The sequence below is a fragment of the Thermomyces dupontii genome (assembly GCF_041956625.1).
Source record: "Thermomyces dupontii strain NRRL 2155 unplaced genomic scaffold VTN31scaffold_7, whole genome shotgun sequence".
In the NCBI taxonomy this organism is placed as follows: Eukaryota; Fungi; Ascomycota; class Eurotiomycetes; order Eurotiales; family Trichocomaceae; genus Thermomyces; species Thermomyces dupontii.
The window spans coordinates 483,172-508,547 of NW_027192313.1; the positions used below are offsets into that span (position 1 = coordinate 483,172).

General features: G+C 53.0%; 12 protein-coding genes across 12 annotated transcripts; 6 read left to right on the plus strand and 6 right to left on the minus strand.

The window, feature by feature from the left end:
• Positions 1-21: 21 nt before the first annotated feature.
• Positions 22-615, minus strand: VTN31DRAFT_6506 (uncharacterized protein; the record flags this gene model as incomplete). Its single annotated transcript, XM_069407124.1, has 1 exon — positions 22-615. The coding sequence occupies one exon, from the start codon at positions 613-615 to the stop codon at positions 22-24; it is 594 nt and encodes a 197-aa protein (XP_069258681.1).
• A 543-nt stretch (positions 616-1,158) lies between these two features.
• VTN31DRAFT_6507 (uncharacterized protein) lies at positions 1,159-2,222 on the plus strand (the record flags this gene model as incomplete). The annotated part of the gene is made up of 3 exons (XM_069407125.1): positions 1,159-1,530; positions 1,626-2,010; positions 2,065-2,222. The coding sequence occupies 3 exons, from the start codon at positions 1,159-1,161 to the stop codon at positions 2,220-2,222; spliced, it is 915 nt and encodes a 304-aa protein (XP_069258682.1).
• A 309-nt stretch (positions 2,223-2,531) lies between these two features.
• On the minus strand, positions 2,532-4,787 carry VTN31DRAFT_6508 (uncharacterized protein; the record flags this gene model as incomplete). Its single annotated transcript, XM_069407126.1, has 8 exons — positions 2,532-2,796; positions 2,847-3,300; positions 3,362-3,537; positions 3,590-3,869; positions 3,923-4,112; positions 4,172-4,408; positions 4,478-4,648; positions 4,728-4,787. The coding sequence occupies 8 exons, from the start codon at positions 4,785-4,787 to the stop codon at positions 2,532-2,534; spliced, it is 1,833 nt and encodes a 610-aa protein (XP_069258683.1).
• A 1,184-nt stretch (positions 4,788-5,971) lies between these two features.
• Positions 5,972-7,263, plus strand: VTN31DRAFT_6509 (uncharacterized protein; the record flags this gene model as incomplete). Its single annotated transcript, XM_069407127.1, has 3 exons — positions 5,972-6,392; positions 6,453-6,839; positions 6,899-7,263. 3 exons carry the CDS (start codon positions 5,972-5,974, stop codon positions 7,261-7,263), a joined length of 1,173 nt encoding a protein of 390 aa, XP_069258684.1.
• A 938-nt stretch (positions 7,264-8,201) lies between these two features.
• VTN31DRAFT_6510 (uncharacterized protein) lies at positions 8,202-9,630 on the minus strand (the record flags this gene model as incomplete). The annotated part of the gene is made up of 2 exons (XM_069407129.1): positions 8,202-9,390; positions 9,446-9,630. The coding sequence occupies 2 exons, from the start codon at positions 9,628-9,630 to the stop codon at positions 8,202-8,204; spliced, it is 1,374 nt and encodes a 457-aa protein (XP_069258685.1).
• Positions 9,631-10,180: 550 nt separating this feature from the next.
• VTN31DRAFT_6511 (uncharacterized protein) lies at positions 10,181-12,028 on the plus strand (the record flags this gene model as incomplete). The annotated part of the gene is made up of 4 exons (XM_069407130.1): positions 10,181-10,453; positions 10,527-11,320; positions 11,373-11,725; positions 11,790-12,028. The coding sequence occupies 4 exons, from the start codon at positions 10,181-10,183 to the stop codon at positions 12,026-12,028; spliced, it is 1,659 nt and encodes a 552-aa protein (XP_069258686.1).
• Positions 12,029-12,346: 318 nt separating this feature from the next.
• VTN31DRAFT_6512 (uncharacterized protein) lies at positions 12,347-13,027 on the plus strand (the record flags this gene model as incomplete). The annotated part of the gene is made up of 3 exons (XM_069407131.1): positions 12,347-12,689; positions 12,761-12,828; positions 12,881-13,027. 3 exons carry the CDS (start codon positions 12,347-12,349, stop codon positions 13,025-13,027), a joined length of 558 nt encoding a protein of 185 aa, XP_069258687.1.
• Positions 13,028-13,369: 342 nt separating this feature from the next.
• Positions 13,370-13,969, minus strand: VTN31DRAFT_6513 (uncharacterized protein; the record flags this gene model as incomplete). Its single annotated transcript, XM_069407132.1, has 1 exon — positions 13,370-13,969. The coding sequence occupies one exon, from the start codon at positions 13,967-13,969 to the stop codon at positions 13,370-13,372; it is 600 nt and encodes a 199-aa protein (XP_069258688.1).
• A 1,167-nt stretch (positions 13,970-15,136) lies between these two features.
• On the minus strand, positions 15,137-16,618 carry VTN31DRAFT_6514 (uncharacterized protein; the record flags this gene model as incomplete). The annotated part of the gene is made up of 2 exons (XM_069407133.1): positions 15,137-15,481; positions 15,536-16,618. 2 exons carry the CDS (start codon positions 16,616-16,618, stop codon positions 15,137-15,139), a joined length of 1,428 nt encoding a protein of 475 aa, XP_069258689.1.
• A 1,575-nt stretch (positions 16,619-18,193) lies between these two features.
• Positions 18,194-19,716, minus strand: VTN31DRAFT_6515 (uncharacterized protein; the record flags this gene model as incomplete). The annotated part of the gene is made up of 2 exons (XM_069407134.1): positions 18,194-19,219; positions 19,276-19,716. 2 exons carry the CDS (start codon positions 19,714-19,716, stop codon positions 18,194-18,196), a joined length of 1,467 nt encoding a protein of 488 aa, XP_069258690.1.
• Positions 19,717-20,913: 1,197 nt separating this feature from the next.
• On the plus strand, positions 20,914-23,130 carry VTN31DRAFT_6516 (uncharacterized protein; the record flags this gene model as incomplete). Its single annotated transcript, XM_069407135.1, has 5 exons — positions 20,914-21,065; positions 21,126-21,242; positions 21,295-21,484; positions 21,543-22,638; positions 22,697-23,130. 5 exons carry the CDS (start codon positions 20,914-20,916, stop codon positions 23,128-23,130), a joined length of 1,989 nt encoding a protein of 662 aa, XP_069258691.1.
• A 469-nt stretch (positions 23,131-23,599) lies between these two features.
• VTN31DRAFT_6517 (uncharacterized protein) lies at positions 23,600-24,314 on the plus strand (the record flags this gene model as incomplete). Its single annotated transcript, XM_069407136.1, has 2 exons — positions 23,600-23,831; positions 23,929-24,314. 2 exons carry the CDS (start codon positions 23,600-23,602, stop codon positions 24,312-24,314), a joined length of 618 nt encoding a protein of 205 aa, XP_069258692.1.
• Between the last annotated feature and the right edge of the window lie 1,062 nt (positions 24,315-25,376).

Genomic DNA, 25,376 nt, shown 5'->3' on the forward strand with positions numbered 1-25,376 from the left:
TCATTGATGCAGAGCCCCGTGTCAATCACCAACCACTGCCGTCCTTGAGGTCAAGGTAATTTGGACTAACTTACGAGTGAGAACTGGAACTTTGTTACGTAACCCAACTTGGTTAGGGTTAGGTACTAGGTAGGACTCGTCAAGGTGGCGACTGTTCCTATCAAGCTCCAAGTCGTCTCTCCTTCTCTGGGACCTGGCAGACAGCGAGTTGTTCCAGCAGCACAGCCGGACCTGTCTCACTGCTGTATGTAGTTTCTTGGTCGGAAGGACGGAGTTCAGGAAGGCGTTATTGACAGTGCTCGAGATTGCGGGCGTCTCTGAAACCGAGGGACTTATACTCAAATTTCGAACGACGCTATGCCAAATGTGACGACTGACAATCTCAAGTTGACCATGGCTGGCGAATCTCTGTACGCATCCCCGTTGAGCTTTCTGGGGGCGGCACGGGGACGCGTAAGTCATCGTGGTGGAGAGAAGAGGATTCGAGAGAAAGATGGGAGCAGACAGGACAACGTCTCCTGCGGCTGCCACACATTGTGGAGATGTTGGTTGGTTCGTTCTTCGCGAACGAACAAAGAAGTCGCAGAGGACAATGAATCCTTTTACACAGTCCATTCCTGCAGCGCTATGTCTGATGATCAACATAATTTGATCCGTCTAACTAGTTACTCCGTATACTCCGTACTCTCTTGACTGAAGTCTTCTCGTCTAGAGAGCCACTACCTAACCGTACTGTACGGAGTACGGATAGTTGTGAACGTCCATGTCGAATGCCGCCCACATACCCTGCAAGTACTCCGTAGAGAGAAGATTGAATGAGAGGCAGAGCAAGATACTACCTAACAAGTGGCAACAAAAGTTTATGCTGATCATGCCTCCACTGGGGAATTTTCTGACAGTTAACATTTCCATCTTTTCCATCCAATCGTTGTTCCCAGAGCAAATGAAGTACTGTACTACGTACTTCCTAATTAAGTTAGAGTTAGGGTTATAACATTAGGCTCGAGCCATATCAGGTCAGTGCCAACTGCCAAAGTGCCGTGTGTTGACATTTGTGAAGCTAATTTTGTTGCTTGTGGGAATTGATAGCCAAATCGATCCATCCTCTTGGGGCCCAATCATTGTCGCACTCTCAGCCTTTCAGGCTTCCTCTGTGTTATGCGGAATCCATTATTCCGGGCGGCCATTCTGCGCCCAACGCTGCCGATCCCGTGGGGGCGAGGCATATCGACCGCTCCGCAGCGCCTTATGGACCAAACATGTATGATCACCGGAGGATCGTCTGGAATCGGATATGCCATCGCCGAACGGTTTCTCGCTGAGGGGGCCAAAGCAATTATTCTCGTCGGACGGTCGCATGATCGATTGATGGAAGCGAAGAAGCGATTAGAACATCATCTATCACCCGAGAGGAGTAGTACGATCTCGGTCTTGCCGGGGGACGTCTCCAAGCTGGCAGGGGAGAATAGTGGGCGAGGAAATGACGATGATGTGCAGCAGGGATGGCTGAAGGATCTTGAAAAGGAGATGGTACGAACTGCCTTTTTTTTTTTCTCGTCCTCCCATTGAGAGGGTGGAATAACGCACTCCGCACTCCTCGTGCAATTACTTATGCCGTCCTGCAGGATAATGTAGGCATTCTCGTCAACGCCGCCGGAGCATCAGTCTCGAAAGTGTTAATCCGGACGAGCCCCGATGATATCTCCGCAATGCTGCGCACGAATCTCGAAGGGGCAATCATGACGTCGAGAGCTTTGCTCAAGGCTTGCCTGCGCGCTGCTCGCACTCGAGACTCATCAGCGCCGCGCTCCAGATGCGTGATCAATATTTCCTCTCTCCTCGCCCTGCGCGGCGTCACCGGGACCGCGACCTATGCCGCGTCCAAGGCCGGCTTGCTTGGCCTGACCCGATCGCTGGCGGTGGAGGCTGCAGAGCTTCTTCGTGGCAAGGGCATGGTGTTGAGGTCGAATGCCCTTGTGCCCGGCTACGTCGACACCCCTTTTATCGAGGGTAGTTTCTCTCCCCACCTGTTAGCCACCATCACGTATAATGACTTTCTGGCAGATTTTAGCGAAGAGCGTGTGTCCCAGCTGAAAGATCGCATCCCGCTCCGGAGATTCGCAACTCCGGCCGAAATTGCCGATGCAGCGTTGTTTCTGGCCACGAACGAGTATGCCAACAACTGTGTACTCAATCTCGATGGCGGTCTGAGCGCTACTTGACCTTACAATATTTCATTGGTACGCTGTTTGCAGTCGGACCGTCGAGTATGATTGTCATAAACTGCGGGCTATCCGGGCCATTTCATCGGCTATCATTCAACACATTTATCTCCCTGCCAATGCTTATTCTCCCGAATATCCCAGTCTGACCATGCAGGAATGGAAACGAAACACAAAGCACACAAAACAACGCCCACCCGCCATACCGTGAGGGAAAATAGCCAGAGTCCTCCAGGAAAAAAAAAAAAAAACAATGTGGCCTGCCTACAATAATGTACAAGAATACAACATATCCTTCGATCGAAGGACTCAGTCAATCAGAATCGCGCCAGAATCATCCTCAATTACGATCGGCTCTGACGCATCCCCGTTGCCCTTGGCCAGTCGCTTGGGGCTCGGCTGTGCTTCAGTCATCCCAGCCTCTTCAGCCCCGCGTTTCCGCTGTGCTGCCTCTGTACCATTGGCAGTACCATTGGCCGCCGGCTCGGTAGCCGGCTCCGGTTGCTTAGGCTTTGGCGGGATAGTGATGTCTCCATCTAGGGAAATCGGACTGTCTTCTGGTGTAGCCTTTTGTCTGCCAACTAGTCAGCGTCGTGATACCATCCGAAGAAATGGAATGCATACCGTTCAATAACTAGCAGCGCCAGATTGACTCGCGTATCTTCATCCGCCTCATCGATCACCGTGATCAGGCTCTCGGCTCTGATTCCAAACTCGGCCAGCTTCTTGGGGAGGTTGTCCTCCAGGTCGGGATCATAGATCACTCCCTGCTCGGTACTAACCGAGAACTCGTCTCCGTACTTCAGATGCCCTTTGAGTACGCTCTCCACCAAGTCATTTAGCGTCGCATGTTCCAAGTCTACAAAAACTCGGCCCTGGGCAACTGAGCAAACGGGGCAGAAAGGGTTTGGTGGCCTTAAACTCTCGGAATTGATGGCCCTGAGACTGGATCGCTCGAGGAACATCATCTTGGCTTGCTCGTAGTTCCCTTGCAAGACTTTGAAAGCCTGAAGCACACAAAGACCAGCCACCATCGCATTTGTTGTGGCGATAGCAGGAATAATGTTCCCGGCCATTTCTGCGCAGCATCGATCGCGTTAGTAACGTCCGGAGTTAGCTTGCCCCCGTGGGAAACCTACGCTTGATATCAAACTTGGACTTTTCCTCGATGTTGAATACTCTAGATCGCAAATTAGCGCCGGCGGCAACAAAGTCTAAAGTATCCTCGTCGTCCTTGTCGAATGTGATAATCGGCTGGACACCATCATTACTCTGCCGTTGCAATGACAGCATTCGTTTGCTCAATCGTTCGAGACTTGAATGGCTCTCAGTTATACATCCCCTTAAGAGTTTGTGCGTATCCTTACCTGTCTTTGAATACTACGAAATTCTCTTCCAAGGTCCAGACTCGCTGGTCATTCTTGGACACGCTGCGGTCTATTCCTCCACATCTCTGCTCTATCTTGCTGAATTCTAGAGGCACTGGAGGATCCCGTGATTTCCACATCTCCTTTGTATCTCGTAGTCGTTCAATGTCCGTCTTGAAGACTTTTGTGAAGACCTGCTCGGCAAACTCTTCAGTGCCCATTGAAGCGCGAATGGCTTTGAGGGCCTGTGCTTCTTGTCGAAGATTTTGAATCTCCTCCGCTGTACCAAGTCAGTCTCTTCCAGTTTCCCGCACGTCCTGAACGTATATATACCATTCTCAGCATCCTCGCTATGATCCAATTCCTGTTCATCCGTTTCACTCGTTCCGAAGAGCTCCGGGAGCAGATAGCTCTTGGCCCAGACAATGCAGTGAATTGGTTGGCTGGGTGTAGATCGGATCGTGCAGACGGGGAATGACTTGGGCACTGGCTTCGGGTTGCAGTCATAGCATTCGGTCAAACCCTGCACATAACCACATCAGCATCCGCCCTCGCGCCGGCGCACTTTCAATATCCAGTCACCTTCTTGATCACCTGAACTTGTCCATTGAAACCCGTCGTGCCACTCTCGATGAGTGGTACATTAGCAGCCAAACACATCCGATTGACATGGCGTCGTGCATCGAGATTATCAAGGGCATTGAAAACGATATTGAACGTTTTAAACCAGTCGACAGTAAACTGACTGTCCTTTATATTCGCGTGATAGGCGTGGAGTTTCGTATCCGGCCGGAACTTCTGCGCAACTTCTTTGGCGACCTGTATGCCGGCAAAGAACCGTTAAACTTCCCAGTGGATTTGACTGACAGAGCCGCCATTTCGACGTACCAGGGCCTTGGACTTCTTGATGTGCTCTTGACGGAAGAGAAACTGCCGATTCAGATTGCTCAAGTCGATAGTATCGAGATCAATAATGTGGATTTCGCCAAAGCCGGTGAGCTGGAGGTTCTTGAGCAATTCGCAACCGATGCCTCCTGCGCCCACTAGTAAGACACGGCACTATGAGGAGCGCTCGGTTAGTACTGAAATGCCCATAAAGGAAGTTCTGGAAAATGCAATTGGAGTCTACAATACTCACCTCTCGAATGGTCCTTGAGAGCGTCCCCAAGGACCGCTTCAGATGCGTATCTCGCCCCATATTACAAGCAAGTCCGAGAAAGAAGCCTACGGACTTGTTCGCCGGGAGCTGACTGATTCAACCGCGCAATGAACGCGAAGGAACGAAGAGGAGAAAGGGAGGGAGAACAATAAGCAGCAGGGTTGGATTACGATTGATCAATGGTGGTGGACTCAAGATGGCATGCCTGAGGCTGCGGAATTCTGACGTCGATCGGTCGCGAACGCGACCGACGCGGCACCCGGTCCAAGTCTGCTCCGTCAGGCAGTTATACCAAGCAGACTCTGAGAAGACAACTCAAACTAGAGTAATTATTATGTACATGACTAGTCGGTATCGTCAGATAACCTACTATACATGATGTTCAGCCTCAGTATCCCCTGTCATGACGTTCATGAGCGTTGTCCCTTGAGCTAGAGCGGAAATCAACATGCAAGTATAGTCTTGGCTGGTTGTTGCAACTGGCTCGAAGATTGCCTGCCCCCTATCAACCGTGAGGCCAATGCCAATGGCCACAGGGATGGATTCAGCGATTTCTGGACCTCCAACCCCCCGAAACCTGGGAGTCGTTCGGAGTCGCGCATGAGCGCATCTGCATCGGAACCTGGAGCAGGAGGGGTGTCCACCTCTGCAGTTCCCCAATTGTCCAGTATTAGGTTAATATCTCACGTAACTTAATTACGAGTACTCCGTAGGTAATCAGTTAACAGGCCAAATGCCAATCAGAGTTTAGAGTCTGATTATGTAATAACTACTGTAACCAATCCTTGGCTCGGCATCTCCACTCGAGTAGGTACATCAAAGGCGAGTGCGAGTAGACATTGTAGGCCGGGCTTGATGATCTGCGCTGTTGCTACGAGCCATTTACTTCTGTTCCAGCCGTAGTCCTCTCATCGAGGCGACGTGGACACGCAGGCAGGCCACCTAAGCGACAAGACTACTAAAGTTACTTGACGAATACGACAGGAGGGACATTAAACATTCAAGTACCCTGTCTGGCCAGTTTTTCCATGAGGTACGGAGTACATGGGGTCATTACCTGTGCTGCTTGATCGATGGGCTGATTTCTTGATCCAGGATGATCTGAACTGGGTACATAATATTTGAGCTGGTTTGACTTTGGCTTGACGACCCAAAACTCCGAGTCCAAGGCGAGAAATATTAGTACTAGCAGTGAGTACGGAGTACATAGCGAGGGAAAGGCCATGTCCGACGACGAAGCAGACCCAGAGCTTCTGGAGCTTTTACGCCAGTCTCTGGGGCTCAAAGGGGCGTCAAAGGCGCCTATTCCAGCGGACACCAAGGTCTTGAAGGATGCTGAGTATATCTATGACAATGCCATCGACGTGGCTCTGGATCCGCAGAAGACCAAAGAAGCTGCGGAGACGATATGGGAGCGGATGAAAGAGCAGTCGTATTCCATCAAGACATGGGCCCAGCATGAACTACACCCCAAGACCAAAAACGAGGCCACGGTTAACTTCGTTTTCACGATGGATTTGCTCAATTTCAGCTTCTGGTCGACGGAGACGGATGAATCGAAGCGATTCGCCGTCGAGTACCGCGGGAAGAAGTGGACCGGATACTGGAGCTTAGTTGCTGCACTGCAAAGAGCTTTGGATGAGGGTGAGTCTTTCTCGAGCTGCTAGCCACTTTTATTTTCTTATCGGTCACTGACACTCGCAGAGATTCCAATCACGACTCCATCGTTCTGGTGCCAGGAAGATGAATGCAGTGATGATCTACTGAAACACGTATTTCGTTCCGCTACGGATGAGCAAATGCCCCTGCTGGAAGAACGAATTGCATGCCTGCGAGAAGCGGGCCGTATATTGAACGAGGAGTTCGACGGAACTTTTCTGAACTGCATCAACGAGGCCAACAGGTCGGCGGCTGTGTTGGTAAATCTCTTGGCAGAGAGGTTTCCCTGCTTCCGAGATGAAGCCAGTCTAGATGGGCGTCGCGTGCGCTTCTACAAGCGAGCCCAGATTCTCGTCGCAGATCTATGGGCCTGTTTCGAGGGCCAAGGGTATGGCCAGTTTGACGACATTGACAAACTTACCATGTTTGCCGGTAAGCCGCCACAAGGTTTTCACTCGGTCTCGAATTTGAAACTCACTAGTACCATGAAGACTACCGTGTCCCCCAAATGCTTCATAGTCTAGGGTCTCTGCTCTACTCACCGCGCCTGGAGTCGCACATCCGTAGGTTCGAGGAGATCCCAAGCGGATCGAAGTGGGAGATAGAAATTCGGGGTGTGAGCATTTGGTGTGTTGAACTGATTCGGCGAGAAATACTTCGCCGGCATCCCGAGGCAGCGCACATGACATACATTCAGACCAGCGACAACAACAATGGGGACGTTACGAGCGAAGACAAGACAATCAAGTTGAACGCCATCCTGATTGATTTCTTCCTGTATGACGCCATGAAGGCGTTGGAGAAGGAGGGGAAGGAGTCCATTCCTCACCACCGAACGAGAAGTATCTGGTATTGACCCTGGGGAGATTTCTACATTGATACAGTGTTAACCCTGCCTGTGGTGGGCGACTACAATTATTATTATTTGAAATAGTACCTCTAGCCATCTACTATCACTGACTGTGGAAGATGAAGATGTGACTTTATGCCTACCACCTATAACTACCAGGCAGTAATTCGTCCTGTCGCACTCATCGTTTGAGATTTGTAATTGGGCTAAACTTTCGTAAAGTGTTACCAGAAAATATTCAGCTACAGTAGTGTCTGCCAGTTTCTGCTCTAACTTCTCTGCCCTCAAGAGTCAGGACTTCGCGCCTCAGCCTCGCCAGTGACCGCTGTCATGCTCACTAGCGGCCAGTCAGACCTCAGAGCCCCTTCATTTTTTTTTTCTGGTCAAGCACGGCCAGCCCTATGGGGACTTTAAGTTCATTTTTTTAATCGACCACCTAATGGTCACAAGGGGATCGTGCAGCAGCAGCGGCAGGCCGGGGCTGATGTCAATGCACGAGGTGGTAAACTTTGGAAATGCTCTCCAGGCGGCTTCCTGGAGGGGATACGAGGACATAGTGAAGCTGTTGTTGTAGCGAGGCGCCGACGTCAACGCGCAAGGTGGACACTACGGGAATGCTCTTCAAGCTGCTGTTGCTGCCGAAAATGGTGCTCACAGAGTCGAGTCTGTGATCGCATGAAAAGTTATCATTATCGAGCTGTCTTGAGCTGTCCATTTCATTTGCTACTCCTTCCGTCTGCTCCCTGGTTCCTTTCCATTGCGTGGCGGAGGGCGATGATTCCATTTCCTTGAAGATGTCCCTTCAAGAGATTCCAAATTCATGGCTTGCACGACATTGAACGCTTCCGTCTGACGCATAGTTCGGATGTTAGATGGTTGTCGCGTTGATCAAGATTTTTCTCGGACAAGGGTATCATCCAATATACGTAACCAGTCAAAATGGCTCATGCTGCTGCTGCTGTCGCTCTCTTTCCTGTTGTAACTGCCTTTCCTTTTTCCTGTCTCTCCATTGCTCGGATCCTATTCAACATATCGCCCTTCCATGCTCGATAATCCTCCCTCCGGTCCTCGCTCAGATAGTCCACTCGAGGCTGCATCATCGTCCCCAGACCGGGGAGCAGGACACCTTCGCCCTTTTGCCGGTAGAGATCCAAGTACGAGCTTTTAGCCGTCCGCTGTCTCTTGACAACTGCGGTGTTCTCTGCCCCATCATTCTCGTATAGATGCGCGTAGAGTCCATTTTCGTGATCCGCAGCATCGTTCTCCCCCGCCAGCGGGATGTTCTGATACCATTCTTGATCCTTGGCCCAATTGCGTTTCTCGATGAGGGCGATCCAAGTGTCAACGTCTTGACCAAGTTGCTTGTTGGACGGCTCGAGGCCCAAGCTCGAAAGTGCGGTTTGCCGCATCTCCGTATAAGTCTTTTTATCCATTGTTGGCTCTTCCGCATCATTTTGAGATTCGGGTCGCTTCTCAGTGTAAGTCGCTGCGACTGTTGCGGGATTCGAGCTGCGCCGCCGAGCCAGCACGAGAAAGTATACGGCCACGATCAAAGTGTAGACACGTTCTTTGTAGGCAATCGTTTCCTTTGCCCGCGAATTGCGGAGGATGTCAAGGAAGTCAACCTCAAAGTCGGCATCCTCCGATGTCCTGACAAAATGTAGTATCGATGAGACGCCGGCAAAGATATGAGGAGGCAAGGTCCGCGATATCGGAGGTCGTGACCACAGGTTCATCCGCGGTGCTGGTGTCGCCATTATCTTGCACACTGTCCGTATCGACGGCATGACCCAAATGGGCGCATCCGGAATGTTCCGCCAGGCATTACGGGTCTCGGTATCCGGCTGTTTTGTCCCTTGTGTCGGTGGTTTCGATGGCGTCGCCTTTGAGGGTGTGCTGTGCACTGTTCGCGGCGTCGCAGTTCTCGTCGGGGTCTTCGTGGTCGACATGTTCGCCGCCCTGGTAGGTGTTGAGGGAGCTGCAGCGCGTGCCGATAGGGGCTCTCTGGGTCGGCGTCGGGGCGATGAAGTATCTTGGAGGTTCTGTTCGAGATACGCGAGGAGTTTCTTGTACACGCGTGGGGGACACGGTGGATTCCCGAGGAGTGGCGGGAGTCTGAGCACTCGACTCAGACTGCGCGTTGGTCAGCGACAACAAATTCTCGCCCACAAAACTCGATCAACCATACCGCTTGCAAGCAATCTCTGCGCAAGCCCACGGTCTGGCAATCTCCTCTTCGGGTTTGAGGCTGGCGGCGTAACTCCTCGACTGGGCAAGGAGAGATCGCGCTAGGCTGACCAACTCATGCGGCATATCATCGGCATGAGTGGGCAGTAGCGTCGCGAGGGCCTGCTCGACCGGACGGTTGTTCATTTTGCCCGGTATCAAGCTTTCAAAGCTGAAGTTGAAGGTGAACGCTGTTGTTGTTGGTCACTAGTACTCGGCACAGAGTGTCGGCAATTGAGATCAGGAGCTACCGTGGTTCTGCGGTCTTGTTCGGCGGCCTGAGATTCTCAAGAGGCACGCTTAACGACCAAGGTTCAATCCACTTGATCCTTCCGATGCTCTTGGCTTCATGACGGTTCCAGATCTCCGGAGAGGGAACAACAGCTGCTGCAATGGGAATGTTTGAAAGAGGAATGTGTACTCTACATTTGGATCATGCTCTCACAATCCCCCCTTGCTTATCAATCGGCTCGATCCCCGCGTCCTTTGGGACAGAGAGACCCGACAAGGAACCCTACCCCTCTCCACGTGTTGAACTTGCTGTACGGTATAAATTAAACTGCAGAGTACTCTCAGTAGACCTGAACAAGGCTGATTGTACTGGGATTTGCATATATATCTGAATCTCTGCCCTAGGGTACAGTACCTCAACCGATTATCGGAACGCGCACTTCAACGTCCATCACCCACTACCACCATGGCCCCAAAATACCAAGAAATTGCGGCGATTGCACAGAAGCGTCGAGCTGAGGCCCTCAATGCTGCCTATCAGATCCCCGACTTCGACGTGAAGGACCTGCCCAAGGACCTTCGATCCGTGACGGCACAGGCAGGCGTGCTGACAGCCGAAGAACTGGAGATCATCAACCTTGATGTCGACGAGATTCTGCAGCGGATCAGAGACCGCAAGATGACAGCGGTGGCTACGACGACGGCCTTCTGCAAGGCGGCCGCTGTGGCTCAGAAAGTGGTAGGTACTCTATTTCCATCATACACTAGCCATCAATCATGACCGGAGTTGTGCCCGCTGATACACCAGGCAGACAAACTGCGTGACCGAGGTTTTGTTCAAAGAGGGCCTCGAACGGGCCAAGTTTCTGGATGAATACCAAGAGAAGACGGGTCAAGTTGTCGGGCCCCTGCATGGCCTGCCCATCTCTCTCAAGGACCAATTTGTCACTCCACCGCACCCATCATCTGTCGGCATGGCGGTCTTTGCCAATGAGCCAACCAAGCAGGAATCGCTGATCGTCACCATCCTCCGAGATCTCGGGGCCGTGATCTACGTCAAAACTAACGTGCCCACGGGTATGGCGATGGGGGAGACTCGGAACAACATCTTCGGCGAGACGCTGAACCCTTTCAACAAGGGAGCGGCACCAGGAGGCTCGTCCGGCGGCGAAGGAGCGTTGATTGCCATGAAGGGCTCGCCGCTGGGAGTCGGTTCCGACATTGCTGGCAGCATCCGGATCCCGAGCGCGGTTTGCAACCTGTACGGTCTCAAGCCGTCTCATGGACGCTTCAGCGGTTCGGGCAGCAACGGCGGGTTGGCCGGTGTAGATTTTCTCCACAGTGTCATTGGGCCGATGTGTCGGTCCTTGAACGGAGTGAAAATATTCGCGGAGGCCGTTTGCTCCGAACGGGTTGCGTCATGGAACTATGATCCGCAGATGCTCCCCATTCCGTGGCGGCGCAATGTGATTCAACCGCCTGGGAGGAAGCTGAAGATTGGTATTTTGGCGAATGACGGCAACATTACGCCCCATCCGCCGATATCCCGGGCAATCGAGACAGTGAGGAAGGTCTTGACCGACGCCGGACACGAGGTTATTGACTGGTAAGTTGTGGATGCCATCCCTATAATCAGACTATGCCAACAGCCCTATTAGGGAACCCATCGACCATGATGCTTTGATCAAATCGGGTGGCCAGGGATTGGACCTCCTCGGCACCGATGCCTTCATCGCGCTCCTCGAAAAGTACGATGAGGATATTTTCCGGGTGATCCACCAGCAGTTCCAGGCCGACCCGAAGGAATTGACACCTGCCAAGTTGCGAGAAATGATCATGAATCGGGAACGGTTGAAGGAAGCGTACCTCGAACGGTGGATGGCCACTGGGAAGGACGGAGGACGCGTAATGGATGGCATCATTGCGCCCGTCTGGCCGCTCGTCGCGAATCCGCTCCGATTCGCAGAGGTGCAGCATTACGTTGGCTATACGAGTGTTTTCAACACGCTAGGTGAGTGCCAGTTTCGTCAGGGCAACATACAAAGATCACTCAGACTGACCAATCCTACTACTAGACTATGCGGCATGCACGTTCCCTGTGACGTTTGCATCCAAGTCGCTAGACCCTAAACGGGGACCCGAATGGAAGCCCCTGAACGAGTCTGATGCAATCATCCAGGACGTTTATGACCCTGAATTTTTCGATGGCACACCAGTTACCCTGCAGTTGGTAGGCAAGCGACTTGAGGAAGAGAAAGTTGTGGAGATGGTTGAGATTGTGTCAAACGCGCTCAAGGAAGCAGGCGTACAGTAACCTGAGATACATCACTTAGTCATGTAGTACCCGGGCCTTGGTTCAAAGCAAGTTCAAAGGAAGAATTCGAAGTTGAATACGGAGTACTCGTACATAACTAGTCGAGGAAATGAAATGTTGGGGGTTTAACCCTAACCCTGAGCTAATAGGATGACGATGCCAAGCCGTAGGCGTTGCGCAGGCAACGAGCAACTCCGCCTCAGGTTTGTCCCGAACGATACATTCAACAAAGCATCTCAAGGCCAAGAAGGACACTGGTGGTCGTTACATGCCCAGATCCGACAATTGATCCATAACCTCGTCACACACGCGAGAAACATGCCGCCACGACGATCAAACGGACGCTCGGCCGCGGGCCCGAAGAAAAGTCAGCAACAGTCAACTCTCTCCTTCGGGGCCAAGTCCCGCATCACCAAGCCGACAACATCAACACCGGGAAAGCCTTCAAAAAGCGTCAGCGAGCCAGCGGCCAAGGAGATCATTGCCGAGGCCACCACGCCAGAAACCCCGGCGTCGCCCGAACTTTCCGAGGAGCCAATCCCGCCGGTCACCGAAGAGCCACAACCGCAGACTGAGGAGGAGCGCCGAGCGCTGCAGATCGCAGATGCACAGTTGAGAAAGTATTGGAGTAATGAGGAGAAGTCGAGGAAGACGCCACGGGGTAGGGTACCCTTCTATATGCCTGCGATATTCCTTGGATGGCACTAACGATATTGTTCTTTTTGACGACAGTGCATCAGGACGGTGTCGATTTGCACGAGAAGATCTTGCGGCATTTCGATCTCTCCAGTCAATATGGGGTACGTTGCATTCTTGCTTGGTATGTACGGAATGGTTTACTTAACTCTTTAGCCCTGCATAGGAATCTCCAGACTTCAACGGTGGCATCGTGCACACAACCTGGATCTAAATCCGCCGATTGAGGTTCTCGCGGTTTTGCTAAAGGGGGACAAGAAGGGCGTTCGAGATACCGCCTACATTGATGAGCTGATCTCCTGAGATTGCTCGACGTGATGGGAGTTATGGCATGGAATGTGCTTGTTTGTGTTTCGGCGGCGTTTTGGCGTTCATCTGATTTTTCATGTCGGTCTATAGATGACACGAGGAGAATGATTTGTATGCATACCACACGTCAACTAACGCGAATGTACAGATATTTGATGCGATTGGATTCTCTCTGATCGCAGTGGTGATTGTCGAACCTCATCGATGCTCCGGATCCAATCGTGACAGTTTTCCGATCCTCAATGCCAAAATTCCAGGAGGCGAGGACTGCAATTGAAAACGAACTACCTACTTAGCTCACATATCCTGGCCCAATTACAGTAACCACATGTCCTACTACAGCGCAAAGGCCGCAACACCAACCATGGCCGCGACAAGCCCAAGATCAAACTTCAGGTCCACAGCAGCACCGAGACTGGCGAGAAGCGCAGGAGATGGATCGCTTACAGGGGACGAACTGCCCGAAACCGGGGCGGAAGAGGAGGCTGCTGGCGTGGTCGACGCGCCGGGAGCCGAGGTGATGGTACTAATACTATCCGCGGGCGGGGAGCGATCCGAAACAGACGCAGTTGGAGACGTCCAACCACCGGAGCCGGTGCTCTCGGAACCGGATGGACTCGCACCGGGGACGGTGGAGGCACCACCCGTCGGAGTGGTGGTGGCGGAGGAGGTCACCGTGACGGGCGGGACGGTTATGGGCACGCCAGCGGAGCTGCAGAGGGAGACGACGGCGGAGGAGACCGCTGCGTTGATAACCGAGTCAGCATTGGCACGGCAGTGATAAAAAAAAAAACAATTGGCTCTGAAAGGATAGAAGGGATTGCGGACCGGACTGCTCGGATACATTACAGGCCGCCTCGACACACGGCTGGATCGACTGTACCAGCTCGGGCTTGCTGCAGTGGCATCTGAAATCGTCGATGTTGGGGCAGCCATCGTTTTGGATGCCGTCTATGATACAATTGAGCTAGAATGATCAGTCAGAACTATCGTTGCTGTCCGAGGTTCTTGTGTCCAGGATATATATATCGCCCTACACCGCAGGAGGGAATGTCTTCGAACTGCGCCGAACCGAGGCCGGCCACCAGGAGGGAGAGAAGGAAAGAGGTCTGCATTCTGGAATTGGAAGTGAATCGAGCGTTTTCTGATCTCTGTTTAGTATGCTGTGCCCAATGGCAAGGCAAGTATGTACACGACACTCTTGGACTTGAACGCTTTTTAAGTACACCAGTAGGCACTGCCTGTCACACAGTCCCTGAACAATCTCTCGTCCGTTTCATCGCTCACAAAATATCATCGCAGAGTTGGGAGAAAGCAAGTGTCAGGCTTGATCTGAGCTCGTTATCCCGTCTTGTCCCCAAGGCCTCACTTGAGGGTTACATGCAAATTCGAGCATTGTCCTCCAGTGACTGAGCAGTGACGACATCGAAGGCGCTCAGTTTTGGTGAGGAGGTTCTCATGATACTATTTCTGCACTTGAAAAGTCTAGAAGAGCCTGACCAAGTGTAACTGCTGAGCTTTGTTCGATGTCCGAGGGGTAGGACATGGCAAAACCCTGGACTTTGTGGGTGCAGAGCTATTCGCGTGAAGATTGTAGAAAAGATATTTGTTTGGATCATGACGAAATCTACCGCTCTTCCAGCGCCAATGTTGATAACGATGAGGATACATTCCGCCTATTGGTGAAATCGTAGAAAGTACGGAGTAATATCGGGACTCGCGCAGGGGGACTGAGGCTACGGAGAAAGACGGTACTCTCCTCGTTGCGCATGATATTCTAGTTTCTGTAGCTTCTGAATGAACTCATCAGGGCCTTGCCGGGCTCATCAGTCTTCATAGGGTTAGGGTTTGGTCGTACCTTGCGATTTCACTTGTCCCACGTCAGCCATAGCCACAAGAATAGAATACGCATCGGGAGATTGATCATGCGGTAACACTTCAAGTAAGGAGATTATCATGCAAGGCGTACTGTACAACATCGTGACTTTTGCCCTACCTGAGTGAGATGCACATCTATATACATCTTGGACATGGCTTGATCATCAAGTCTCGGAGTTGATGACAAGAGATCATCATCGTGAAGGAGATCTGAATGCCGTCCGGTCATAGAACATATTCCACAGTTTCACATTTTCCATACTCGTCCATCTTGGCCGTGATGCGGTCAATCATCCAGCCTGATGTCACGTTGATCTTGGGTTCGCCCTGGATGGCGCCGCGCGACACAAGACACCGTCCGTCCGGGTGACGGGTGTACTGTAAGCAGTCAGGCCTGGCCTTACACCTGTCCCGGCACTCTTCTGCCGAGAATTTACGATCAGCATTGCTCTCGTCCTTGGTTTCGTCGCCGGAGAGGTTGTCCCAGTTGTCTCGGACTCCACCGATCTCTGGGAGGACCAGGTGTATAAAGATGTCACGGAAGAGGACCGGATCGATCCCGGACCGATGCTAATGGGGCCCATGGTCAGCAGAGCCGGGGATTCAAGGGGGGAACAAACTTACCGAGTCGAGCCATTTCTGGTCAAAAGTCCACATGTCGTGGATCTCGACCGGAGTCATGTGGTGGAATGTCACCACAGGGTGGCACCACACTCGTCGGCCGTAGGCCTCGGAGAAGCAATCCAGGTCCCAGAGCTGTTTCCCCTGGGACATGGGCCAGGACCACGTCAACGGCACACCAACGTCACGGAGCACACGGCCCAACACATGATCGCCTGCCCAATCCCTGGCGGTGAAATCCTCCAGCTCCGACACCCGAGCTTTTAGATGGTTGGAGACCTTCCACATGGCTGGGTTGGAGATGACGAACCCGGAGCCTCCATGGGCGAAGATATCATCGCCGATCGCCGTCTGGCATCCCAGATACTTGGGCTGCGAGGGATCGTGCTTGGATAACCAGGACAACAGGTTCTCCCAGAAAAGATACGTGTCTGCCTCTATGAAAACGAACCATTTCGCCGTCGGCTGTCGTTGCAGCACGGCATCTATCATGGGTAGGAACTTCCACTTGTCCAGCATCCAGCCGGGATTGCCCAGCCGGCCGAACTGGCTGTTGAAATCGGACCCGTAATCCTCGGGCCGGAGCGCCTCGCGACCACCGCGCTGCACGCGGTTGTAGAGATTGAATTCGGCGTGGGTTTGCTTGATGTGATCGCTCACATTTCGCAAAACATCCACGGTCCTGACGCCGCCAATGACTTCCTCGTAGTCGGACACGATGACAAAATTGGGCGTGCAGCGCAACACTGTGTTCAGTTGGGCGGGGACCTTGTTCAGCGCTTCGGTAACCCCGGTCTTGAGGACGACCAAGATGTCCTCCATACCGGGCATATCAGGACATTGGATGGAGGTGGAATCGGACGGTTGGGTACTCGAGGTACTATCGTCGCCCGCGACGACATCGCCATCGTTGGAATGGGTCGAATTCGGCTTGGATTCGACCGGTGTCAAAGGTAGGTCTTGAACAATGGCAGATGGACGTAGTAAACTCCACCAGAGACGAAAGATCAGTCCCGCAAACAGCAGCACAGCCAACACGGCCATCCAGCGGCCTTTCGCGGCCAGCTTGTAGACCGAAGGCGGCATCTACCGAGGTAGGCTAGGTTAACGCAGAATCCCCAGGACGATTGATCCAAGTTGGGGCCGCTCGATTGATCGTCCAACAGTACTTAGTACTTACCTTACTGTACTCGGTTCATCGTGGTGGGAGGATGAGTTACTACAATTCAGTGTACCATTTTCCAAGGAGACCTGATTGAGATTCAAGACTGACATCCCCAGGTGGCTTACGACGATGACGAGTTGCTCCATGCATCTCATGTGTCTTAGACCGGGTTTGAGGCTCCAAACCAGCCACAGACCAAGCTGAGTCCAATTCAATTCAGTCCATAGGTTTGGCACGCTGATTGGCGCACCGGGCGATGATCTCCATAATCATCTGAGTTTGCAGGATCGATTTGGTTACGTTAGGCCAATTGACCAAGCATGGGTGGTTATTTTTTAGCACAGCTCCGACTCGTGGTTGTAATATGCAAAGACGAAACATGGCGTGAGCTGAGCGCAAAGCCGCGAGGTTTCCTGGGGTTTCCGCCCTTTGACATGACATGATGCCAAAGTCCACGACTCCGCTGCTAACTTATCTACAGGACTAGCCTACATTTCTCCGAATTTTCTTGGTTGATTTAGCGCCTTCGCGCCCAGTTGTCTGTTGCCGCGTAATGCCGGAGTTTCATCCTGCAGTTTGGCTTTCGCCACAGGCATACATACACCAACGTACTGTATTCCGTGCTCTTCGGTTTTCGGGATGCTATTCTCTAGACCTTTTCAATCTCCTTGGTTTCTTTGATCATCTATGAGATACTGTACGCAAAAAGGCCCATAGTACCTTGCGAATTCGGCTTGGAGTCGCTTAGCAATCCCCGAAACACTACACCCAAACAACTCCTACTCGGACTCGGACACTGGTAAAACGTCTTCACGAAAAATCAGACCTTTTGAACTGAGAAAGAAATCAAGATCGTCATCAGCTGCAGAGCCCGTGGATAGCGGCATCTCCTCGGGTGCTTGCATCGTTTAATTCACCTTAGGGCCCATTTCTTCGTCAAACATGCCCTTACGAATGCAAATATTCTGTACATACTCCGTACGGTTGGTAGAGAAAATCCAGCTGGGACCATGGTTCTCAGGCTTAGCAGTGCCAAAAGGGCCGACTTGAAATTCATGTGTTTCTTAAACAATGTGATCCTACTTTTAGAAACGGGATGTTTTACAATGAGCCGAGGATGAGCGTCGGTTTTCAAGTGTGGACCGATATCTATCTAGGTTTTGGATGGACATTGTACGTCCACTCTTGGCCGAGAAAGTAATACCAGTCGAGCAACGGCTCACTTTGGAATCCTTACATCTGAACGCTCTCATCCAAGTCACTTTCACCGTAGATAAAAGGGAAAATCAACTTCAAAGTGCCAGAATCTCGTACTGAGGACGTCGATTCTCTATCAACGACCTAACCAGCTGGCGAACCAGGACTGGACCAAATTATAACGGATCATATACCATGCCATGCCCGTGACCATATTATAAACACCAGTACAGGATACAGAACGCACACGGAATCAAAAGTAAAGCACGCCATGCAGGGTCATTGAGAAAACGTCAGGTCTATGCCTCACCAAACTCCTTGATGTCGGTCTTCTTGCCATTGAGCGCGAGCGGGACGATGCCACTGACGTGCATGTCCGGCCCGTACACATGCATGTTCAGGCCCAGCTCCTCGCCAACGGCCTTGATATTCTTCAGACCCTCCTGGTAGTTGGGGCCCGCGCGGCGCACCCAGATCTGGACCTTGTGCTCATTCAGCGCCGGCGCCACCTCCCGCAGGGCCCGGATGACGCCTTTGAATGTCGTGGCGACGTTGGTGAAGTTGGCGATGCCGCCGCCAATGAAGAGCACCTTGCCGTCGGGGTGCTGAGGCGCCCGCAGCATGAGGTCGAGGATGGTGCGCGCGTAGTTGAAGGTCTGGGTCTCGCTGGGCGCACCGGAGTACTCGCCGTAGTTGGCCAGCTCGCTGACAAAGCCGGCCGAGGCGATGGCATCGGCGTACACCACCGAGGCACCGCCACCGGCCACCAGGGTCCAGATGCGGCCCTTGGGGTTCAGGACGGTCAGCTTCAGAGAAGCGCCGGTCTTGGCATCCATGTCGGCGATGAACTTCTCCTCCTTGCTGAGCTCTCGGCCGAATGGCGCAGGGAACTCCATCGGCGGGCCAGCATCGATGTTGATCTTGCCCTCGTCGTTCTTGGGCGCGTCGTCGGGCAGGCCCAGCGCGGCGGGGCTTCGCGCAATGGCCCACTTGGTGCCGCACTCGAACTCGGCGGTCTGGTCGAGCTTCGCGGCCAGGTCGAGGAAGTGAATCTGGGCCGACGTGGCATCCTCGTTGGGGATGACCACCAGAGGGTTGATTTCCAGATAGGTGAACTGGCAGTCCACGTAGACCGCGTATAGTCGGACAATGAAGTCCACCAGGACGTTGTGCACGCCCGTGGGAACGTTCTTCAGCAGGGCGGCCGCAATCTCCTCGTTCGAGGGGAAGTCCTGGAGCTTGACGGGCACCAGGAGTTTCTCGGCCTTTGCGTCCACGTCACCGACGTCGACACCACCCTCATGGGTAAAGAGAATCCAATCGCCCTGGGCATTACGTCAGCGGATCCGTCATGGTATGCCCTGGGTCCTCAACACCTTACCTCTCGCACGGAGTGGATGTTGATGTAGTACTCGGTCTCGGGCGGGTGCGGCACGAAGGGCTCAACCAGGAATTGCCGCAGCGTACCGGTCACCGTCTCGACTTGGATCTGCTTGTTGGCGCGCTCGGCGATCCAGGCGCGCGCCTCCGGCCAGGTCTTGTTGAGTGCCAAGAGGCCGCTCTTTCCTCGTCGCTTGATCAGCTGGTCTGGTTTGGCGACGAATTTGGCGCCCTCCTCCAGCAGCCACGGGTAGGTAGCCTCGGCCTGGTTCAGCACGCTCTCCACATCGGCATCCTCCGAGAAGAAAATGGAGGCCAACTTTGGGGGAGGGTTATGGGAGGTCGGGGGCGGCAGCGGCGACGGCTTGATCACAGGGGCGCGGGTGAGGTGGTAGTTGAGAATGGCCTTGCCATCGGCCTCACGAATTGATTTGGCGGACATGGCGAGTCAAGGGCTTTCGCAACTGAATGAAGGGAGAACGAAATTATACTTTTTGTCGCTGACACAGGCCGTCAATCGGCAACGACAGGCCTGGTTAGAAAGAATTGAGGAACGATGAGAGAGGGAGGACAAGGGAAAATCCAAGATGAGGAGTGACGAATTGACCGGAGGAAGGATTGAGAAGAGAAGAGGAGAAGAGTCTGGAGCTTTATTTTTTTTTTTTTTTTTTTTTTTTTTTCTTCCTTGGTCTTTTGGTGGACACAGAAAAAATGGCCTAAACACGAAAGCTCTGGCCGGCTCGGCGTGTTGAGAGGAGAAGCTCGTGAAAAACTCTCGACCCAACGCCGGTTCAGCTCTGGACAGTACGGAGTAGGTATGTATGTATGTTTTGTTGGGGGTTGGTTCTTTTCTCCCGCACAACCAATGAATGACAATTTCGGTCCTCTTTTCGGCCGTTTGAAGTGTCCGAGTCTCCCTGCAAGGACGTCCAACCGAAAATTTGGTGGTGGGATTCTTTCTTCTTGCCAGACCACAACGTGTCAACAAGAAGAGGTCGAAAGAGTCGACGACAGCTCGGGCTCCGCAGTCCGGACTCCGAGAGTGGCCCCGGCGGATCTGGGATGAGATCTACGGAGTACATTCCATCCCACTTTGCGTATTGTCAGCGTAATACAGGACTGTATGGTAACTTCAATGCAGGTGCAACGCGCATTTTCCCGCTTCTGACCGCCCCTTCAATGCTGTTAATGACAGACACGGTCCTGTCATGACCACAAAACGCCCGGCCCACCGCGATCACAAGCAGGCGGAGGTCGATTGGGGAGGGCTAAACCGATTTGAGCAGACGGTGATTGAGCTCAGGCACCAACAAACCGTCGGATTCCCACCATTCTCCCTGCTTTTCTAGGCTTCTTCGGCCGTGGCAATACCGGGACAACGCCGTGTTGCCCTGAAGCTTTCGATTGTCTTTTTTTTTTATTTTTTTTTATTTTTTTTTTTCCCTCCCCGACAGCTCCATACCTTCATCCTCCCAGCTTTTCTTTGCTCAGGCCGAGCTGTCTTGCGGTCTTTCCTCAATCTTCCTATATTCCTTGCTCTGACTAACTCCATCCAAGAGCTCCCGCTGGTAAGCTTATCATTGACTCGAAAAACCTCACCAAAAAGCTCACATGCATGCAGTGACAGTCATTCACAACCATGCCCTCCCTCGCTCCCTCCCTCGATCCCTCCAGCGTCAATGGCATCCGCTCGGCCAACGACAACATCACTCGCTTCAACCCGCCGAGCCGGGTGCTGAGTCCGCTGGGGGAGCATACCTTGTTCCATAACAAGACACGATGCTTCGTCTAGTGAGTGCGCCTGTGACCGTCGATGCTGCCGGCCAGGAGAATCTGACTGTGTGCTCCCAGCGGTATGCAACCCCGTGCCGTCCAGGGCATGCTCGACTTCGACTTCATCTGCAAGCGGAGCACCCCCTCCGTGGCCGCCATAATCTACACCTTTGGCGGTCAATTCGTCAGCAAGATGTAGGCGCCATGGGATTTTCCTCCGTAGATGCAGAATTGACAAGGAACCCAGGTACTGGGGCACGAGCGAGACGCTGCTGCCCGTCTACCAGGACGTCGGCAAGGCCATGTCTAAGCATCCGGATGTGGACACCGTCGTCAACTTCGCCTCGTCGCGATCCGTATACAGCTCCACCATGGAGTTGATGCAATACCCTCAGATCAAGACCATTGCCATTATCGCGGAGGGTGTTCCGGAGCGGGTACGCCGCGAACCGTAGCTTCCCTTAGATGCAATCATTGCTGACCATTCTGGGATAGAGAGCACGTGAGATCATGGTCGTTGCAAAGGAGAAGGGCGTCACCATCATTGGACCCGCCACCGTCGGCGGCATCAAGCCTGGTTGCTTCAAGATTGGCAACACGGGTGGCATGATGGACAACATTGTCTCTTCGAAGCTGTACCGAAAGGGCTCCGTTGGCTACGTGTCCAAGTCCGGCGGTATGTCCAACGAGCTCAATAACATCATCTCCCAGGTCACCGACGGTGTGTACGAGGGTGTGGCCATTGGCGGTGACCGCTATCCGGGCACCACCTTCATCGATCACCTGCTGCGATTCCAGGCGGACCCGGAGTGCAAGATCCTGCTCCTGCTGGGCGAGGTCGGTGGTGTGGAGGAGTACCGCGTCATCGAGGCCGTCAAGAACGGCACCATCACCAAGCCCATTGTCGCCTGGGCCATCGGTACCTGCGCCAGCATGTTCAATACCGAGGTGCAGTTTGGTCACGCTGGTGCGTCGGCCAACTCGCAGCTGGAGACGGCCGTTGCCAAGAACCAGGCCATGCGCGAGGCTGGATTCTACGTTCCGGACACCTTCGAGGACCTGCCCAAGGTTCTGGGCGACCTGTACAAGAAGCTGGTTGCCGAAGGCACTATCGTCCCGGCCAAGGAGCCTCCGGTGCCCAAGATCCCCATGGATTACTCGTGGGCGCAAGAGTTGGGTCTCATCCGGAAGCCGGCCGCGTTCATTTCGACCATCTCCGATGACCGAGGGCAGGAGCTGCTCTATGCTGGCATGCCCATCTCGGACGTTTTCAAGGAGGACATTGGTATCGGAGGTGTCATGTCGCTGCTGTGGTTCCGTCGCCGCCTGCCGCCGTATGCGACCAAGTTCTTGGAGATGGTGCTGATGCTGACGGCGGACCACGGCCCGGCCGTGTCCGGTGCCATGAACACCATTATCACCACCCGTGCTGGCAAGGACCTCATCAGCTCGCTGGTCTCCGGTCTGCTCACGATCGGCTCGCGCTTCGGTGGTGCGCTGGACGGTGCTGCCGAGGAATTCACGCGGGCCTTCGACAAGGGCCTCAGCCCGCGTGAGTTCGTCGACACCATGCGCAAGGAGAACAAGCTGAGTAAGTGGGCCCATTCAACACTACTAATCTACTGTGCGAGACTAACAAAGATGCGTAGTTCCCGGCATTGGCCACAAGGTCAAGTCGCGCAACAACCCTGACCTGCGTGTTGAGCTGGTCAAGGATTACGTGCGCAAGCACTTCCCGAGCCACAAGCTGCTCGACTACGCCATTGCCGTCGAGACCGTGACGACGTCCAAGAAGGACAACCTGATCCTGAACGTCGACGGCTGCATTGCGGTCTGCTTCGTGGATCTGATGCGCAACTCGGGCGCCTTCTCCGCCGAAGAGGCCGAGGACTACATGAAGATGGGTGTCTTGAACGGTCTGTTTGTGCTAGGCCGCAGCATTGGTCTGATTGCCCACCATCTCGACCAGAAGCGTCTGCGCACGGGCCTGTACCGCCACCCATGGGACGACATCACGTACCTCATGCCCAACCTGTCCAAGGGTGCGCCGGGCACGGAGGGGCGCGTCGAGGTCAGCATCTAAACGGTGAACGAAAGGGCATGCATTACTTGTTTGTCTTCATTGTCTTCTTATGTCTTTTTAATAAGCTGGGCCGGTGTTTGCGCAATTCATAGGTTATCCGATCGGATTGAATCGTCGAGGGAACATGCGTGTTATGCTGGAAAACTGTCGTACTCGATGTGTAATGCCGCAACCTGGTAATGTCATGGCCAGGAATAGTTAATGGACTCAGTGTCAATAATGGAATATTCAGCTGTTCAACAATATGAATGTCGTCTTGGGATAAGTGAGAATCGACTACTATGTTCGGAATATTACACGTATTACCGTTGATGGTAATAACTATTAGTTACAGCAGCAAGCTCTTATCGGAACGAATCGAGCTCAATGGACCTCCACAAGTATACTATCTACCATCTTGAACTCTATCGGTCTAATCTCTCTATTCCTCAATCATTACATGGAACAAAGAGAGTAATTAGAAGATACAATGGTCCGCATCAAACACCGCTACCTCCTCGTCGACATCCTCTACCCAAGCGGCAACCCACATTTCTCCAAGATCGCTGCGCGGACAGCGGATATCCCCGCACACGTCGCGATCCACGCTCCTTCACCGAACCACTTGACGCCGGCGCTTCTCGCGAAACTCATTCGGGAGGAAATTGCGGTGAATTTCGGCGATTGGGGGGTGGGGAGGTTGGGGACGGGTGGATTAGGTGGTAAGTGACGGCATCCTCCCTCTCTTTTTCTTTCTTTTTCTATTCTTTCAAAAGAAGGAGGGGGATTTGATGGTTGATTTGATGTGGATTGCAAAAGTCAAGTATTTCTCACCCGCGACATCGACGGCGATTATCCGATGTCCTCGTGCGGCGTTTCGGATTGTGTGGGCGGCCTTGTCGTTTATGGATCGGATACCTTCTCCTTCCGGGGCGGATGTCGGCACGCCGTGCGTGTTTCGTGTGCTGAGGGTTTCCGGGACGATGCGGAAAGCGGAGGAGGAGGCGATTCGGAGAGCGAGGAGGGAGATTCTGCGGACGAGGAAGATGATGGCCGACCGCGGTGAAGAAGAAGGTCTTGGGGATGCTCTGAGTTTGGGTCGTGGGGAGGTCCCTGGTGATGGTGGTAATAGTAATAGTGCGGCGGCGGATTTTGTCGTGGACGATGATGATGACGATGTCATGGATGATGAGGACGACGATTGATTTCGGAAGGATTTGGGGTATGTTTGTCGTTTCGTCGTGTTCTTTTCTTTGTTTTTCTTTTTTTTTTTTTTTTTTTTTTTTTTTTTTTTTTCGAGATACCCCGTCAGTTGGACAGTGTTATACGGATGAATTGGGTTGGTTTTTATTCTCTGATTTTCGAATCACTTTGACACCTGCGTCCGGAACAAAGCCTCTAAAGTCATCCAGGTTGTCGTCTTCGTCCTCATCATTGCGGTTATCTGGAGCGGTTTTCTCCAACGCAGTCCCGAGTCCTGCTGGTCAACTCGGACGGGCCAATCGATGGAAAAGGCACCCCTGTGGGAGGAGTTGCCGGAGTCGAGGCGCTCAAGAACCTGGTGCTTCCGGGCGTCGGCGGTTTCACGGTAGTGGACTCAGCAATCGTCACTGAGGCGTCCGGAACAAAGCCTCTAAAGTCATCCAGGTTGTCGTCTTCGTCCTCATCATGCGGTTTATCAGCGGTTTTCTTTGGTCCTTCCTCTTCCATCTGCCGCCGCTCGTATTCATCATACTCCTCCTTGGCGTCTATCCATCTCTCCTGCACGTCTTGAATGCTGAGGTCGCCCCAGCCCTCTCGCATGGCGACCTGCCAGACCGTATCGTTGGCGCCCTCTGCAGGTCCGAACGCGTAGCCGCTAGCACGGTCAATGACCTGCAGAAGATGCGTCATACTCTTCTTGTCCTCCACGGCCAAGGTCTCAAACGCCACCAAGCCAAACTCCTGCACCAGCTCGCAGATTGCGTTGTTTAGAGCGCCAAACTTTTTATGCGACAGTCGAGACGTTTCTTCTTCGAGATATGGAAGGAGGTACTTGAGGTCTTGCACTTCGGTGTAGAAGTCAAGCTTGAACGGCAAGGGGGCGTAGTTGGAAAGGTTGTCAATCTTCGTAAGCACGTTGATATGTGGGAGATCCATTTGGAGCATGGCGCGCAGGGAGAGAAGGAGGACCGAGATGTACATCGATGGCAGAGTGAGACTGTACGAATCGACCAGGTGGACGACAATTAACTAGTACCAACGCTTCGTTAGCAGTGAAAACTTTG